The sequence below is a fragment of the Oryctolagus cuniculus genome, chromosome 7 (assembly GCF_964237555.1).
Source record: "Oryctolagus cuniculus chromosome 7, mOryCun1.1, whole genome shotgun sequence".
NCBI lineage: Eukaryota > Metazoa > Chordata > Mammalia > Lagomorpha > Leporidae > Oryctolagus > Oryctolagus cuniculus.
Genome location: NC_091438.1, coordinates 108,689,532 through 108,708,380, shown reverse-complemented (window position 1 = coordinate 108,708,380; position 18,849 = coordinate 108,689,532). Strand labels below are relative to the sequence as shown.

General features: G+C 43.9%; 1 protein-coding gene across 2 annotated transcripts in view; it reads left to right on the top strand.

Annotated features, from left to right (window-relative positions):
* The window catches only part of ROR1 (receptor tyrosine kinase like orphan receptor 1), a 423,340-nt gene that overhangs the window by 276,245 nt on the left and 128,246 nt on the right, over positions 1 to 18,849 (top strand). For both annotated transcript variants that reach the window (XM_008265125.4, XM_051857667.2), the window contains exons 3-4: positions 8,825 to 9,112; positions 9,767 to 9,797. In XM_008265125.4, the coding sequence (XP_008263347.2) occupies positions 8,825 to 9,112; positions 9,767 to 9,797 (319 nt within the window). The remainder of the gene's footprint in view (positions 1 to 8,824; positions 9,113 to 9,766; positions 9,798 to 18,849) is intronic.

Genomic DNA, 18,849 nt, shown 5'->3' with positions numbered 1-18,849 from the left:
CCCAGCCCTGGCTGTTGTGGCCATTTGGAGATTGAACTAGTGGAGAGAAGATATCTCTGTGTATGTGTATCTTTCTCTCTCTCTCTGTCACACTGCCTTTCAAATTATCAAATCTTTTTTTAAAAAATATTAGCTATGAGTAGCCCTCTCTATGAACAATGGGGGGCACTCAAAATTGGCATTTTATTTTCCTGCTTCATAAAAAACCCCAAACCCTTTTTCATCCAGAGTCCCAAACATTGGCGAAATCTGATGTGCCCACTTGGGACCTCCCAACCCCCAACTTATTTGTTCAGGAATAGAACACAGGCATGCAAGCTGTGCCCTGCCCTCTGGCTTGTGCTACTCAAGGTTGGAGTTGAACCACTTTGTTCTGAGAGCCTCATACCAGACTAGGACCCAGAGAAGTGAAGGAGGGCGGCTGTGGGGAGTGATGGCCTTGAAGTCCAAACCCCAAATTTGCCTTTTATTAGCTGTGAACTCAGAGATAGGTTTTTAAGTGCCTTAAACTGCATCTTACCCATCATGACTATACAACCGTGGTCATGCGACAAGCTGCTGGGGCCTACCAGACATCAAGACAGGACAGTGGCACCAGCTGGTGTCGCAGCTCAGTAGGCTAAACCTCCGCCTGCAGCGCTGGCACCCAGGGTTCTAGTCCCAGTCGGGGCGCTGGATTCTGTCCCGGTTGCTCCTCTTCCAGTCCAGCTCTCTGCTGTGGCCCAGGAGTGCAGTGGAGGATGGCCCAGGTCCTTGGGCCCTGCACCTGCATGGGAGACCAGGAAAAGCACCTGTCTCCTGGCTTTGGATCAGTGCGGTGCGCTGGCCACAGCGCACTGCCGGAGCGGCCACTGAGGGGTGAACCAATGGAAAAGGAAGACCTTTCTGTCTCTCTCTCTCTCTCACTGTCCACTCTGCCTGTCAAAAAAAAAAAAAAAAAAAAAGACAGTGGCACCAAGCTGTACTGACCAGTGGTCATTATACTCTTCACTGCCAAACATTTGCACTTAAAAAGAGAAAGAAAAAAAGAAAGAGGATCTGGCATTGTGGCATAACCTGTAAAGCCAGCCCCAAGACACCAACATCCCATATGGGTGCTGGTTTGAGTCTCAGCTGCTCCACTTCTGATCTAACTCCATGCTAATGGCCTAGGTAAAACAGCAGAAGATCCTAGTACTTGGACCACTCCCTACCAAGTGGGATTCCCAGATGAAGCTCCTGGCTCCTGGCTTCATCCTGGCCCAGCCTCAGCTGTTGTGGCAATCTAGAGAGTGAGCCAACGGATAAAAGATAGTGCTCTCTCTCTGTAACTCTGACTTTCAAATAAATAAATACATCTTAAAAAAGAAAGTCAGTCATGGGGCCAGCGCTGTGGCTCACTTGGTTAACCCTCCACCTGCAGCACCGGCATCCCATATGGGCCCCGGGCTCTAGTCCGGGTTGCTCCTCTTCCAGTCCAGCTCTCTGCTGTGGCCCAGGAAGGCAGTGGAGGATGGCCCAAGTGCTTGGCCCCTGCACCCGCATGGGAGACCAGGAGGAAGCACCCGGCTCCTGGCTTTGGATCGGCGTAGTTCTGGCCGTAGCAGCCATTTGAGGGGTGAACCAATGGAAGGAAGCCCTTTCTCTCTGTCTCTCTCACACTTAAGAATATCTTCCATGCAACAGTATAAATTGTTAGTTTTATTGAATATTGTCCTTGAACATGTAATTTTTAATAGTCCATATGACCACTTGATTAGTACCCTTGAAGCACTCCTCCTGGATATTGAAGCACTATCTCTATGAATATCTCACAGAAAAATATTTGTATTCGTTGCTAAACTCACCACTTTTTACTTCAAAGAATAACCAACAAACTGTGTTTAGTTATTCTTGAATATTCTTGAAAGTGATCAAAATGAGCCTGCCACTTCAAGGAAATAGGGGATGTGAGAAAATTTTAGTTTTCAAACAAAAAAACAGAACTATGGAAAACTTTCAGGTACTGCCATGAGCTTGACAACTTCCTAATCTTCACTGATGTGATTGGTGGTAAAAATCAATAAACAGGCCAGTGCCGCAGCTCACTAGGCTAATCCTCTGCCTGTGGCGCCGGCACCCCAGGTTCTAGTCCTGGTTGGGGCGCTGGATTCTGTCCTGGTTGCTCTTCTTCCAGTCCAGCTCTCTGCTGTGGCCTGGGAAGGCAGTGGAGGAGGGCCAAGTGCTTGGGCTCTGCACCAGCATGGGAGACCAGGAGGAAGCACCTGGCTCCTGGCTTTGGATTGGCACAACTCTGGCCGTAGTGGCCATTTGGGGGGTGAACCAACGGAAAAAGGAAGACCTTTCTCTCTGTCTCTCTGTCTCACTGTCTAACTCTGCCTGTCAAAAAAAATCAATAAACATAAATTATATTATTTAATTGAATGTGGCCATACTTGGCAAATGTACATAACAGAATGAACCAGTGTTTGCTTTATTTTTTAATGATAATTTGTCTATTTATTTTTACTTTTATAACATTTTCATTTTGTTTGAAAGAATTGAATCATCCTCCAAATGCCCACACAACAATGGCTATGCTAAGCCAAAATCAGAAGCCAGGCACTCCATCTGATTCTCCCGCATGGATCGCAGGGACCTGAGTACTTCAGCCATCATCTACAACCTTCCCAGGGTGTCCAGTAGCAGGAAACTAGATTGAAAATGGAGCTGGGGCTTTAACCAACACTCTGAACATCTGGACCAAATGTCCACCCCCCTGAACCAGTGTATTCTAAATGGGCAATGCATGGTGTTACAAAAAATACCTGGAAGATCATTCAAAGTGCAAGGTGAATCAGTTCATTCCAATGTAACTGATTATGGAAAGCTCATTGATAGGGTTTCAGATTTCATATTGCAGCTAACCTTAAAGAAACCATCATTTGTTAAATTTTAGTATGGTATCAAAGAATATTCTCAATTATCTGAAAGGCTGTTGAAAAATTGCTCCCTTTCCCAACTGTAGGAAGTCAGATTTTCTTCAACTAGTACAACAATCTCAACAGATTGGATGCTGAAACAGGAGACTCCAGTTGTCTACTCTTAAGGAAATGAGTGATTCACAACCACATAAAACAGTACTAACCTTCTCCCTGTTGTGTGGGTGAAAAATATATTTTTCAGTAAAATATTTGTATTGGGGTGGACGTTTGACACAGTGGCTTAGATCACCATTTGGGATGCCCACCTCCCATATTGAGTGGAATGCCTGATTTGGGTCCTGGCTACTACAATGTTTTTTAAAAAGGATTTACTTATCTATTTGAAATACAGAGTTATGGAGAGACAGAGGCAAAGGCAGAGAAAGAGAGAGAGAGAGAGATCTTCCATCTGCTGGTTCACTCCCCAAATGGCCACACCAGCCGGAGCTGGGTGAATCTAAAGCCAGGAGCCAGGAGCTTCTTACAGGTCTCCCACACAGTGCAGGGGCTCAAACACTTGGGCTCCTCTATTGCCTTCCCAGGCCATAGCAGAGAGCTGGATTGGAAGTAGAGCAACTGAGACCCGTGTGTGAGTGTGTGTATGTGTGCTAGAGAGAGAAATAAAGAAAGAGAGAGAAAAATCTTTTGTTTGCTGATTCACTCCCCAGATGGCTACACAGCCAGGACTGGGCCAGGCCAAAGCCAAAAGCCTGGAACTGGAACTCCATCCAAGTCTCCCATATGGGTGGCAGGGTCTGAAGTACCCAGACCATCTTCCACTGCTTTTCCAGGTACATTTGCAGGAAGCTGGGTTGGAAGTAGAGCAGCCAGGACTCGAACCTGCACTCATATGGGATGCTAGTGTCACAGATGGCAGCTTAACCCACTGTACCACAATGCCAGCCCCTGGCTACTCTACTTCTGATCTAGCTTCCTGCTAATAGGCAACCTGGGAGGCAGCAGATGATGGCTCAACTACTTAAATCCTGCCACCTACATGGGAGACCCAGATGGAGCTCCTGGCTCCTGACTTTGGACTAGCCTAACCTTGCTGTTTGGGCATTTGCAGAGGGAACAAGCAGACATAAGATTCTCTTTCTCTCCCTCTCTCTCTGTCTCCCCCTCTGCCTTTCAAATAAGTAATAATAAATAAATAAGATTTTTTTAAAAACTCATATAAATCATGGAATTATTTTTATATAAATTAATAAACTCATTATCTCTTTGTAGTCAAAGAGCATGTAGGTAGGGGTCCTGAGACCAAAAAGTTTGAGAACTTCTGTTGCTGTAGAGACTCTAGAGGCAAAATAATTTGTTTTAAATCTCTCTTCTACTTACTGGACAACCTTCTTCTCTCTGTGCCTTGGGTTTCTCAGGTGTAACATGTTCATACCTGCCATGATAGTAAGTACTGTTTGGCGTGGGCTATTATCCCTGTCATTATTATGTACTCACTATAGTCACTGTCATCATCGTCGCTATTGCTCGTGTTACCACTGGGAGACAGCTTATTAGGGATGAAGACCTAGATGTGGAGTCAGTAGAACGGGATTTTTTTTTCTCTCTCTCTCTCAAATGAAATTACAGTCTATCCCACACCCTAGTCTCCTTTCTCAAACCTTGTAGTCTAGGAAAAAAAGGATGAGAAATCTACAGCTCGGGCACATACTGTCAGAGATGCTGAAGCAAACGACTGAAGGAACTACAAACAGAAGGTGTAAATGTCGAGGCCACGTGGCCTGGTCTGGCATTCAAGTCCAGTGGGCACCTGCTGCCTGCCATCCGGTGGTTCTACAGCTGCCTCTATGATCTGCCACAGAAAGAGCAGACCCCTGTGGCCCAGATAATCCAAAGCCCAGGGAGGTGCAGTGCCTGCCTGATGCACACAGCTGCTTGGTGGAGACCTGGTGCTTGAGCCCACTCTGAGAATTTCTTCGGCAGTGTGTCCCTTGACTTGGATGCATACTGTAGAACCTGCTAGCTAGGGTTCCACCAAGCCTTGGATGTAGTGACCAGAGTGGGTCCCCTAGCACGGCCCCTGAGGTTGCTACGGAAGGATCCAGCTGCTTCTGGGAAAAGAATGGATCCGGGCCAGGGCCTTGTTAGCAACAAGAAAGATAGCAGTGATACAGACATGCGTTTTTATTTTATTTTATTCCCTTCCAGTTGCAGAATGCTTTTTTGTTGTTAGGCAAAATGCCGCCCCATTGCTTCTGGTCTTTGCCAAATCAAGGACGAAACCATTTGTTAGTTCTGCTGCTTACTAAATGAGCAGCTACAGATGGCAAACAAATTTGAACCTGCTTTTTATGTTAGTGAAAAGTTGAAACCAAATTCTCTGTTGGTGCCAAAGCTTCTTTATTCAGTAAACACCAAGATACATTTACATTTCCTTTGTTCTCTATGACAGCATTCTGATGTCAAGATGCCCTGCATTCTTCATTTTTCTTTTTAGATCCATGCTGTGCAGATATCAGAGAACACAGGTCAGAGGAGGCACCTGGTCTCCAGAGGGAAACGAACCCCAGCCAGAACCCATGGCCAGAGTTTAGTCCCATTAAGAAGAGAGTCCTGGTGGGAGGTAGGGGGACTACGTAGCCTCACGGGTACCTGTGTGTCCAGGACTCAGCCTGGTTTGGGATAGAAATTCCAACTCTATACCCAGCCCTTGGTGGGCTCCAAGACATCAAATCATCTGGTAGAATGGAAAGAGCTAGGTTTTGGAAACAGAGAGATGTGAATCGGGCCACATATCACTCACAAGGCCGTGGGCAAGTTCTGTAACCTCTCTGATCCTAGCTTTCCTCATTGCAAAACAGTCATAAAAGCTTCTTCCTTGCAAGGGTCCTTGTGTCAGTAAATACGAAAGTGAAGCCCTGGCCTATGATAAGATTTCAAAATAGTCTGTTAACCAGCTACTGGATTGGCTGGTTACCTCCACTGGACTTTGTTTAGGGGCTAGGCCGAGCCTAAGAATTAAAGGCCAATAGTGACGGAAGCTTCGGGAAATTTATACCGTGACCATTGGAGCAAATCCACCAGCCCTTGAGACACAATTTCCTTATCTACAAATGGGGATCTTGGTAATTAATGTGCCTTTCCCACTTTGCTGGATTGTTGGGGATGACAGGGTCAGAAGCCACGAAAACATTGTGTAGCCTGAAAAGCATTGTACTGAAGTTATTATAAATGTAATAGTGGCAACATAAATTAGCATTTGTGAGTGCTTGCTTTTTATCAAACATTGATGTAAGGCTTCACTGGTGTCACCTGGTTTAACTAATTGAATAATTAATTTGAAAGAGTGAAAGAGGGACAGACAGACAACCATTAGTTCACTCCCCAAATGCCTTCAATAGCCAAAGCCTGGCTGGGGCTGAAGTCAGGAGCTGGGAATGCAACCCAGGACTCCTACTCTGGGTACCAGGAACCTAATAACTTGAGCCATCACTGCTGTCTCCAAGAGTCTACACTGGCAGGAAGCTGGAGTCCAGAGCCAGAGCCAGGAATAGATACCCAGATGTGGAATGTGGTAACTGCTAAGCTAAACATCCACTCCACTTGATTTCATTTTAATCTTCCTCTAACAGTTTTGCCATGTGGAACCCTGTTTAATATTCCTATTTTTCATTGATTAAACTGAAGTACAGAAAGGTTAAATGACCTGTTGTAGGTCAGACAGATAGGCAGGGGCAGGGGTGGGGTGAGAACAGAGGTGAATTCAAACTCAGCATTCCAGTTGCAGAACCTACTCAGCGCAGTGTTATATGATTGCTATTCCTATATTTCCATCTATAGAGGGGACATAGTTACGCATTCTCAAGGCATGAGATGTGGCTGTGCAGCAATGATGGTGGCTCCGTAAATTCATCTGTTAATTAATCTCCCTGCTTTCTGGGCATACCACAGACATCTTAGGAACACATGTGCTCGCATTCATGAGCACACACATTCACAGATCAAGCATAGATGAATGTAGATTATAGTAACATGCTCAAAGATAGAAACCAGAACAGAAATGTAAGGAAGCAAGGCATTTGCAGGATCACTATGGGTTCATGATTCTGTTGTGAAGGATAATTATTCACTGACTTAAGTGAGATGAAGAGTGGCATTATGGTAACAAAGTGAGTGATGGTCATCCTGACGCTCTTTTCTATTGTAAACACATAATAAATGCCATTCACACATGTGACATCCTCCTGTGGCTTCCCAGACTCTAACAATACCCTTTCCAATTTTTTGTGGGAAATGAAAGCAAATAATAAATCATTTATTTTTAACATTTATGAACTCATTTTACAGACATTTGGCTAGTTAAATTTCCTGGTTAAGTAGCTCAGAAAAGGGCTCTTTTTAAACTATGGTTCCATTAAACTCAACAAATTTACTGTATTCTACCTATGCTGCCCAGTACAGGAGCTGCTAGCCACATGTGGCTATTTAAATATCCAGTTCCTTATTCGCTCTAGCCCTATTTCTCAAAAAGCCATGTGTGGCTAGTGGCTACCAATCAGACAATGCAGATTTTAGAATATTTCTATCATTGAGGAAAGATCCATGGGACAATAGTACACCCTGATAATGCAGTCAGTGAAGACCCAGACCTTCCGAGGCCCGATGTTCTAGGGCTTGTAGCCGTGCAGTAATGACAGCAGCTAAGCCAGCCATCCTAAGCATAGGGCTAGAGAAGGTGGAGGACAGTAAGAGGGTATGATGGGTAGCTACCCAAGGATAGGTTGTCAGGGAAATGAAAACTAAAGAAAACTCCATATGTATGAACAACAGAGCATTTTTTAAAATATTAAACTTCATTTTCTTAAAATAAAATAAATCCTATTCTCTGCAACTGGATTCCACAGCTAATACTAATATGATGCTTAAATATTATCAAATAAGCTCAAATAAAACTCTACTGCAATAAACCTCAAAAGAGGCTAAATGCAAAGTGTGCATACAATGTGATTTCATTTATAAGAGATTCTGGAACAGGTAAAATTAATCTGTGATGATAGAAATCAGAACAGTAGTTGCCTGTGGGTGGGGTGGAATGGAGTGGTTGGCAGCAGGAATTAGCTACAAAGGATTTGGGGGGTACTTCCTGGGGTGTTGGTGATGTTCTATCCGGACAGGGCAATGGTTTCATGGGTATATGCATTTGTCAGTCCTCATGGAACTGCAGAATTAGAATGTGTACTTTGCACAGAATGTAACTCACATTTCAAAATCTGAGTATAATTGAGCTGAAGCTCTGTATACAGCGGAAAGAACTGTATGGAACATTGTGGAAATGTCTGTTGCCCTGACACTTCATCCACCAGGGATCTGGTCTTTGCGACCCTTCTGTCTTCACTAATGGAAAGGTGTCTGGCATTCTTCCTCCTCTTGTGCCATGTGCTTGTAAATGTGTTGCTCCTGCCTTTTCTAGTTTTGATATTTTCTCTGTTATCAAGAGAGGAAAGGATGTTTGCCAGAGGGGTGTTATTTTGGGGTAGAGAGATTGAGGTGAATTTTGCTTTTCTTTTCTTTTCCTCTCTTCTCTGTACTGTTGGAAATTGAAGCAGGGAGTGTGTATTGTGTTCAGGATTTGAAGCACAGAAGCCCATTTTGTCTTAATATAAGAAATACATTTACCCACGGGTGTCATGAAGTCATTTGAAGACTTCGAATTTTATCCTCTGAAGAGTAACCAATTTCCTTGCAAGCACCAGGCTCTGTGAGTGATTGTTCAGTAGTTGTGGATTCTTGGAAAATGTGATCACTTCATTCCTTGTCCACCTCCATTGGCCTCTCCTGTTGAGTGTCTCTGTGACCCAGCGATACGAGCGGAGTGCTCCCAACTCTGCTCCTCTCACCTGCCTGTGTCTCCTCTGTGCTCACAGATTCTTACCTGACGCTGGATGAACCAATGAATAACATCACCACATCCCTGGGGCAGACCGCAGAGCTGCACTGCAAAGTCTCTGGGAACCCACCTCCCACCATCCGCTGGTTCAAAAACGATGCACCAGTAGTCCAGGAGCCCCGAAGACTCTCCTTTCGAGCAACCAACTATGGCTCTAGGCTGAGGATTAGAAACCTCGACACCACGGACACGGGCTACTTCCAGTGTGTGGCAACAAATGGCAAGAAAGTGGTTTCTACCACTGGCGTCTTGTTTGTCAAGTTTGGTAAGTACCTCCTACTGGGGCTGGCTTTGGACCTACCTGAGCCCCGTGCAGTGGGGTGGCAAAGGTTCATGGGGGCAAGGAAGGAGGGAATGAGCACTTATCAAAACGTACTGGGTACCCACAACCCTAAAGCTGATACAATTATACTTCTTTTTCAAGTAGGTAAACCAAGGCTTGGATAGTTAGTTGCTGTGTTCAGGGTTGCCCAGCTAGTAATAGGATTGGAGGAGCCCAGAGCTGTTTGACCCTGCATCCCCTACTCCAAACCATCACCCTATTGAGTTCTTCTGAACCAGGATGCTCTTTGTCCAGAGAATGTGGGACCACTTGGCACAAGCATGCCTCGTGTCCATCCACTCACATGTGTTCAAACTCCTGGCATAGTGTGAGGATGCATGTTCCATTGAGCCCATTTTCAGCACTTGTCTCAGCATTCCTCAGTCCCTGAACTGTGGGATCTAGACACAGTCTCAGTGGTCTACTTTCTTCATAGAAGTGGTTGGGGGGAACTGGAACAAAACACTAAATCCCAGAAAAATAAATATCCCCTCTGGGTGGTTGAGAACTTTGATCTGTAATGGTTCAACTGTACCCGCACTCACCCTCCTCAAGCCCAGACTGACTGCTTCCTTTGTTTGTCTTTCATTTCTGCAGGCCCCCCTCCCACTGCAAGTCCAGGATCCTCGTAAGTACTTTGTGTCTCCTTTCTTGCCATTTCTAAGCCTTTCTCCCTAGGTTTCTGGGACAAAGGCAGTGTTGTCTCCTGCTTGGACCAAACACTGTGTTTCCAGATGTCATTCCACGTGGCCCTGGCCTCGTTTCGTTTTGCTTGTCCTCTGACATAAAGATTCACAGAGACCAGCATTGGCAGTAATCTCAGTGATCAAAGTGAAGCGCTTCATAAATTTCCTCTTTTTAAAAAGAATCTAACATTCAGTGACAACAATAGCTTTGGTGAAATCCAACCACAACAACAGAGATCGAGTGCAGCTCTAGGAACTTTAAGCAGAAAGGTCACTGTTCTACCGTTGTGCAAGCATGTCAGGTGCTTTACTTACTGAACAGGGCAAGAGTAAGGTGATCACTGCACTTTCTATTCCCTTTAATGAAGTTGGAGACAGAAGTTCTAACACACAGAGGGGGAAAGTCCCGTGCTTGGTTGAGAAGTACATAGACATTTGATTCATTTTTAGTCCCTTGCTAATGGAGTCTAAAGATCCCATTTCTTTAGCTGGTACGGTTACTGGTGCATTTGTCTTTTATTCTGGCGAAGGGATTCTCATCTTTCACTGTAAGAGTACCCAGTTGGAGCATTTTCTCTTTATATATACTTTTATTTGGGAGGAAAGACCCATTTATTAAAACCCTTGCTCTGCATGAAAATATCCTCCATATTTTGTAGGCTGATGAAGTACATTTTGCTAGGCTCTGCCATGACTGCTGTGGCCCAGACTATACCCATGACAAATAGAACACCCATTTAATTTGCTCAAATCCCCTCTGTGCCACTTAATTACAGTGTGGGGTATTTTAATACATTTTTGTGTGCCCTGAGGCCCAGGGGCCCACAATCCCATTAATAAAATAGGTAATGGGTAAAAATAAACATTGGCCTTCAGCCACACTGTTCTGCTATTTCATCAGCCTGTTAAAGGCAACTGTAAAAGAGTCCTTAAAATCACCCAAGTGCTAATTGCATTCTCCTTGCTCAGGTAGAAAATGTTGATTGATCTTACACAGATCAGAAGTTGGTCTCTCTGCCTTGCATTTCTTGAAGCTAATCTTTTTTTTTTAATGGTCTCACAGTTGGTTATATGTGGAAACCTTTTGAAGTCTTACTTAAACAAAGATTAAAACTTGTGTTACTTGTTGTAAAAATGCATTCCACCCTGATGCCTATTTGTTCCTGTTAATCTATGATTCAGATGTAGTTGATAATCTATATCCCAGATTGATTAATGTGGTTCACAAATCTGCCTTTAGTGTAAAGTACTGGGTTGACTTTCTGTCAGTTGTATTTACCTCAAAGAGTTACATTTCTATTATCAAAATTACTTTTAAGCACTTATATGTCTTTTTTTAGTGGATAACGATAAAAAGTTTATTTCATAAGACAGCCATATTAGAGCATGTATAGGATGCATAGCACAAAATACAATAAAAAGGTTAAGTTCTAAGTCTAGAATAATATACAGTTGTCCTTTGGTGTCCAAAAGTGATTGCTTCCAGAACTCACTGAGGATGCCAGAAATCTTTGAATGCTCAAGTCCTTTATAAAAAATGGCATAGCATTTGCATAAAATATATGCACATCCTTCTGTATACTTAAAATCATCTCTAGATTACTTATAGACCAAATACAATGTAGATGCAATGTAAATAGTTATTCTACTATTCTGTTTAGGGAATAATGCATGCTCTTACTTCAATATTTCTTTGCTGACATCTTTCTAATGGATCCAGTTTAAATCTCTCCTAGTTTTCAATTTTACACAAAGATAACATGCCATTTTTGCAAACTGACATCTTTGGAGAGGGTATTGAAGGTCCTTAATGATGCTCAACCACAGCTCAAAATATCCGTTGGTGTGAGGCCCTTGTTTCTTGTTGTATCTCTGATTATCCTTCATGTTGGATTCTTGTTTGTTGGTTTGTTTGCTGTTTTAAAGGTTTATTTTCATCTACTTGAAAGAGCAAGATGGATTGGAAGAGGGAGGTGGGGAGAGATTGAGAGAGAGATATCTGCCATCCACTGGTTCACTCCCCAAATGCCCACAACAGCCAGTGCTGGGCCAGACCAAAGCCAGGAACCTTGAACACCATCCAGGCCTCCCACATGGATGGTGGGGTCCCAGGCACTTGAGCCATTACTTGCTGCTTCCCAGGTGCTTTAGCAGGAAGCTGGATTGGAAGCAGAGTATCCAGGACTCCAATATGAGATGGAGGCTTCCCAAGTGGAGGCTGAACCTGCTGCACCACAACACCTGCCTCGTGATGTTGCTGAGTAGAGGCATGAGATACAGAGTTGCAGTGTTGGTATGGAAGGAATTACAATAAAATCCACTCCAAGTTGCACATCCTACAGGGCCTTCTGCAGTTCATTCTCCATGCACTTTCTGGCATTCTTCATTGGCATTTTGGTACCTTTTTTATCTTTCTCTTAGAACTGAGTGATTTGACTTTTTTTTTTTCATGTGACCCAAGTGCTTGGGCCCCTGCAGCCACATGGGACACCCAGAAGAAACTTCCGGAGCCTGGCTCCTGACTTTAGATTGGCTCAGCTCCAGGCATTGCAGCCATTTGGGGAGTGAACCAGCAGATGGAAGATCTTTTTCTCTGTCTCTCCCTCTCTCTGTCTGTAACTCTACCTCTCAAATAAATAAATAAAATCTTTATAAATGGGGGATGGGCAACGGGAATATCATAACATTGAGGAACCTTCTAAAGGACTGTTGTCAAATTGTACACTGCTTTTTCTGAAAAAGGGATGTTTACCTGAAAGTGACACAGTCAAGATTACTGAAAAGGAAATAAAAAGAACCTTATGACATGATCCTGACATTCAGAAATTTGTTTTGAACAATTATTTGTTTAATTGAAAGGCAGAGAGAGAGAGAGAGAGAGAGAGAGAATGAATCTTCTATCTACTGGTTCACTCTCCAAATGGCCTCGATGGCTGGGGCTGGGCCAGACCGAAGCCAGGAGCCAGGAATGTCATCGTGGTCTCCCACGTGGGTGCAGGGCCCCAAGCACTTGGGCGATCTTCTACTGCTTTCCCAGGCACATTAGCAGAAAAGTGGATTGGAAATAGAGCCAGGACTTGAACCAATACCCTTAAGGGATGCCGTAACCACAGGTGGCTTAACCTTCTACACCAGAGTGCCAGCCCCGAGATTCAGAATATATAACAGTGAAAACTGTTCAGTGTATTAGAGTTGGCGTGGGCTGAGAGGCCCTCAGCACTATGCCCCAGGGAGGCACTTGTTGCGCCCCCTTGAGACTGCATCTGTTTTCATGTGAAGATTTCAAGATAATGTGCTAGTTTGTACCAGGAGCAGGTTTACGATTCTAGTTTGGCTTCTGTTCATAGTTTCAGGCTTTATTTCTTCTGTTTTGCTGGTTCCTGGCCCACTTCTAACAAATTAGAAAGCTAGAGGCATGAGAGTAAGCAGAGGCCCACATACCATATGTCCAAATATTTGAAAGTTATAAATCAAGTAATCAAAACTATTAAGTGAAATATGTTCTATCCTTCCACATTGACAGATACACCTTTATAACGACAAAAATAAAAAATACATGTCAAGTCTGTGGTTTTTCTACAACTGAAAACTGGGAACTATCAAAATGGTCTACTTCAATCATTAGTGTGTGTGTCTGGGTGTTTTGCTTATGGGCCAGAAATGTTATATAGTTCATAGATTCTTGTATATTAGATCTATAAATTTTTTCCTCCATTTCAGCAGAGTGACTACTTGTGTTGTTTTATCCACAACTTTGTTTAGTGCATGTTCTATTAATAATGCCAAATTATACAACCTTCTCTCAATCACTGTAATTCTTGCTTTTAAAACTAATTTGAGGACCAGTGCTGTGGCACAGCAGGTAAAGCTGCTGCCTGTGGTGCCGGCATTCCATATGGGCACTGGTTCGAGTCTCGCCTTCTCTAATTCTGATCCAGCTCTCTGCTATGGCCTGGGAAATCAGTGAGAGATGGCCCAAGTCCTTGGGCCCCTGCACTCACATGGGAGACTCGGAAGAAGTTCCTGGCTCCTGGCTTCAGATCAGTGCAGCTCTGGCGGTTGCAGCCATCTGGGAGAGTGAACCATTGGATGAAAGACCTCTCTCTCTCTCTCTCTCTGCCTCTGTCCATCTGTGACTCTGCCTTTCAAATAAATAAATAAATCTTAGGAAAAAAAAGCTAATTTTGGGGCTGGTGCTGTGGCATAGTGGGTAAAGTCACCACATGCTGTGCCAGCATCCCATGTACACCCCAGTTTGAGTCCCACCTGCTCCACTTCTGACCCAGCTCTCTGCTATGGCCTGGGAAAACAGTGGGAGATGGCCCAAGTCCTTGGGCCCCTGCACCCACATGGGAGACCTGGAAGAAGCTCCTGGCTCCTGGCTTCAGATCAGTGCAGCTCTAACCATTGCAGCCATCTGGGAAGTGAACCAGCAATTGGAAGACCCATCCCTCCCTCCCTCCTTCTCTGCCTCTACCCCTCTGCGACTCTGCCTTTAAAATAAATAAATAAATCTTAGAAAAAAAACTAATTTGGGGGCCGGTGCTGTGGCATAATGGGTGAAGCCACCACATCCAGTATCAACATCCCATGTGAGCCCGGTTTGAATCCCGGCTGCCCTACTTCCGATCCAGCTATCTGTTATGGCATGGGAAAGCAGTGGAAGATGGCCCAAGTCCTTGGGCCTCTGCACACACATGGGAGACCTGGAAGAAGCTCCTGGCTCCTGGTTTCAGATTGGCAGAGCTCCAACCATTGCAGCCAACTGGGGAGTGGACCAGCAGATGGAAGATCTCTCTCTCTCTCTCCCTCTCCCTCTCCCTCTCCCTCTCCTTCTCCCTCTCCCTCTCCCTCTCCCTCTCCTTCTCTCTCTGTGTAACTCTGACTTTCAAATAAATAAATAAATCTTTTAAAAAACCTAATTTGGAGAAACTTCCTCCCCTAAGCCAGTAGCAACTATAGCTAGCAATAAAATTTCTGAAGTAACACTTAAATTTGGAAATCAACTTAGAATCTGATATGTCAAGTTCCAACATAAAGATAGAATAATTTACACAATATAATTTTATGATAAGAATCAGTATTATGCTTTACTCATGTTCCTCGGTATGTGTAATATTGAGTAATATGAAGTGTTTACAGTATAAATCTTCTAGGATTACTTTGACAAAGTGCTGTAAACTGCCTGACTAAAATAACAGCAATCGAGCATCTCACAGCTAGAAAGCCAGCAAGGTGCTAACTGGATCGGCATCTTACAAAAGTTGTGCAAAAGGACTTCTTGCATTGCCAACATGTTTTGGGCATTCATTGGCTTGTAGATGTATCACTTGATCTCTTGATGTTCACATGGCATTCTCCCTGTACACATTTTTATTAAAAAAAAAAAAAACACCCACATGACCTCATTTGAACTTGATTACCTCTGTAAGGACTCTATTTTCAAATAAGGTCCCTTCTGAAATTTGGTCCCACATGAATTTGAGGGGGATATTATTTAACTCATAATCTTAATATTGCATGATGTGTCTCAGCCATGTGAAACTCGTCTAACTGGTAAGAACTTTTAGAAGCACTGATTGGAAATAAGTGAAAACCAGAAAATGGGTGCTTGATGATGTTGGGATGATGGTTATTGTGCGAAACTCTTGCATTGCAACTGGGAGGAGGAATGTAACAGGTTCATAGCTGTGTCTGTCCTCAGGCTGAAGTGCTGCTGCCACTGCTGTGCTCCTGCATTCCAGACAGGGCCACAGCACACAAAGCCTTCATGGTGTACCATGTGGTCAACTTGCATCCTACAAACAGAGGGCAAGAGAAGCAGAGAGGTGTTCCCTGTCCCAGAGCAGCTTTAGTTCCAGGAGCAGGTGGTTAAGATTTGGATTATGTTGTGCCAGCTCTGAGTTTCATATCCCAAGAGACAGAAGGGCCTGTGTGTACTCTTTTCTCTTGTTAAATTTCGTTTCTGTGGCTTTTTTGTATTTGGGCCCAAGGAGGAACGTTTGTTCTTTTGTGGATTTTTTTGTTTGCTTGTTTTTAATTAATTTATTTGAAAAACAGAGTTATAGACCAAGAGGAAGAGAAAGAGAGAGAGAGAGAGAGAGAGAGAGATGTATCTTCCATCTTCTGGCTTACTGCCCTAATGGTCACAATGGCCAAGTTGAGCCTGGAACTCCATCTGGGTCTCCCACATGGGTGGCAGGTGCCCAAGTACTTTGGCCATCTTCAACTACCTTTCCAGGCACGTTACCAAGGAGCTGGATCAGAAGCAGCCAGGCTGTGAACAGGTACTGATGTGGACTGCTGGTGTTACAGGCAGCAACTTAAACCACTGGACCACAATGCCAGCCTCCCACACACACTTTTTATTAATGGCAGTTTTACTTAGATGTACAACTCAGTGTTTTAATATTTTAATTGTAATATTTTAATATTTAAAAGTTTTAGTATTTTAATTTTAATTAATTTATTTGAAAGGCAGAGTTACAGAGAGGCAAAGAGAGAGAGAGAGATCTTCCATGTGCTGGTTCACTCCCCAAATGGCAACAACGGCCGGAGCGGGGCCAATCAGAAGCCAGGAGCCAGGAGCTTCCTCTGGGTCTTTCACATGGATGCAAGGGCCCAAGAACTTGGGTCATCTCCTGCTTTCCCAGACCATAGCAGAGAGCTGGATCAGAAGTGGAAGAGTTGGGACTCAACTGGCGCCTATATGGAATGCTGGCCCTTTGGGCAGTGGCTTTACCTGCTATGCCACAGTGCTGGCCCTAGTGTTGTTTTTTTTTTAAAGATTTTTTTTTTTTTAATTTGAAAGTCAGAGTTATACAAAGAGAGTGAGGAGTGGGGAGAGAGAGGGAGAGAGAGATCAAGAGAGAGCTCTTCCATCTACTGGTTCACTCCCCAGATGGCCACAACCACTGAGACTGAGCCAGGCAGAAGCTAGGAGCCAGGAGCTTCTTCTGGGTCTCCCACATGGGTGGAAGAAGTCCAAATTACTTGGGCCATCTTTCACTGCTTTCCCAGGCACATTACAGGGAGCTCGATCAGAAGTGGAACAACCAGGACATGAACTAGTGCCCATATGGGATGCCAGTGTGGCAGGCGGTGGCTTAAGCTGCTACACCACAGTGCTGGCCCCAACTCAGTTGGTTTTACTAATTTCCCAGAGTTGTATAGTCCTCACTACTATCTTCTTTTTGCACTTATTCATCATCTCAGAAAGAAAGTCCTCCCAGCCTGTGTAACCTCCAACTGACCTTCTGTCTCTGTGAATTTGCCTATACTAGACAATCCATGCAACTAGAATCCCACCACGCTTGTCTTTTTTGTTACTGGCTTCTTTCACTAACATAATTGTTCTGGGATCTGTCCACATTATAGCATCTATCAGTTGCTCCTTGCTATGGCTGCATGATACTCCACTACGTGGCTATACCACATTCTTTTTATCCATCTATGTGTTAATGGGCATTTAGATTGCTTCTGTATTTTGCCTATACTGCACAATGCTGCAATGTGTGTGTTTTCATGGGGTAAGAGTTTTCTGTCTCCAGGTTTTATACCTAGGAGTAGAACTGGCTTATGGGAATTCCTTATTTAACTTTTTGAGGACCTGGACCTTTTATATTTGCAGAAGTAACATGTAGTATTCCAGGTTCACCACATTCTCCCCAGTACTTATTTCTCTTTAAAGATGTTTATTTAATTATGTATTTATTAGTTTGTTTATTATGGCCATCTTAGATGGTATAACATAGGAGGCCGACATATGTCACACAGCGTAAGCCACCACCTGCCTCCCATTATGAGCACTGCTTTGAGTCTGGGCTGCTCCACTTCTGATGCAGCTCCCTGCTGATAGGCCTGGGAAGGTAGCAGAGGATGGCCCAAGTCCTTGGGGTGCTGCCACCCATGTGGGAGACCAGGATGGAGTTCCTGTCTCCTGGCTTTGGTCTGGCCCTGCCCTAACCATTACAGTCATTTGGAGAGTGAACCTGTGGATGGAAAATCTCTGTCTGTATCTAACTCTTCATTTCAAATAAATAAAATAAATCTGAAAAAAAAAAAAGATGGCATAACATGATATCTTATTATGGTTTTAATTTGCATTTTCTTTTTTAACAATTAAAATGTGTAATGTTTATTCATTTTTACTTATTTGAAAGGCAGAGCAAGAGAGAGACAGAGGGAGATCTTCCATCTACTGGATTACTCTCCAAATGCACACAACAGCCAAGGCTGGGTCAGGCTGAAGCCAGGAGCCCAAAGTCCCATATGGTTGTCCTATGTGGGTGGTAAGGACTTAAGTACATGAGCCACCACCTGCTGCCACCTACAGTGAGCATTAACAGGAAGCTGGATTGGAAGCAGAAGCAGAGGTAGGACTTGATCCTAGGCACTCATATGGGAAGCAGGCATCTGAAGTGATAGCTTAACCCCCTTCGCCACAATGCCTGCTCCTGCATTTTCTTAAAGACTAAATGATGTTGAGTGTCTTTTCATGAGCTTATTGGCTGGTTGTATGCCTTCCTTGGAGAAACGTATGATCAGATTCTTTACCTGTTTTTAAATTGAGTTGTCTTTTTATTCTTGAGTTGTAAGGGTTCTCTATATATTTTGCATATGTACAATTATCAGATAGATGTTCTGCAAATATTTCCTCATTCTATGGATTGTCTTCATTTCCTTGGTGGTATTCTATTAAATAAAGTCTTTCGGTGTGGTCATTTGGCACAGCAGTCATGTCACCATGTGGTATGCCCCCATCTCATATCACAGTGCCTGGTTTATATTGTGGCTCCTATTAAGCTTCCTGATCATACTATGGGAGGCAGCAGATGACAGATCATGTGGGAAAACTGGATGGGGTTCTTGGCTCCTGGTTTCAAACCTGGGCCAGCCCTTGGCTATTGTAGGCATTTGGGAAGTAAACAAATGAGTGAAAAATAACTCTCTCTCTCTCTCACTCACTCTCTAGCTATTTCACTATTTTTCCTT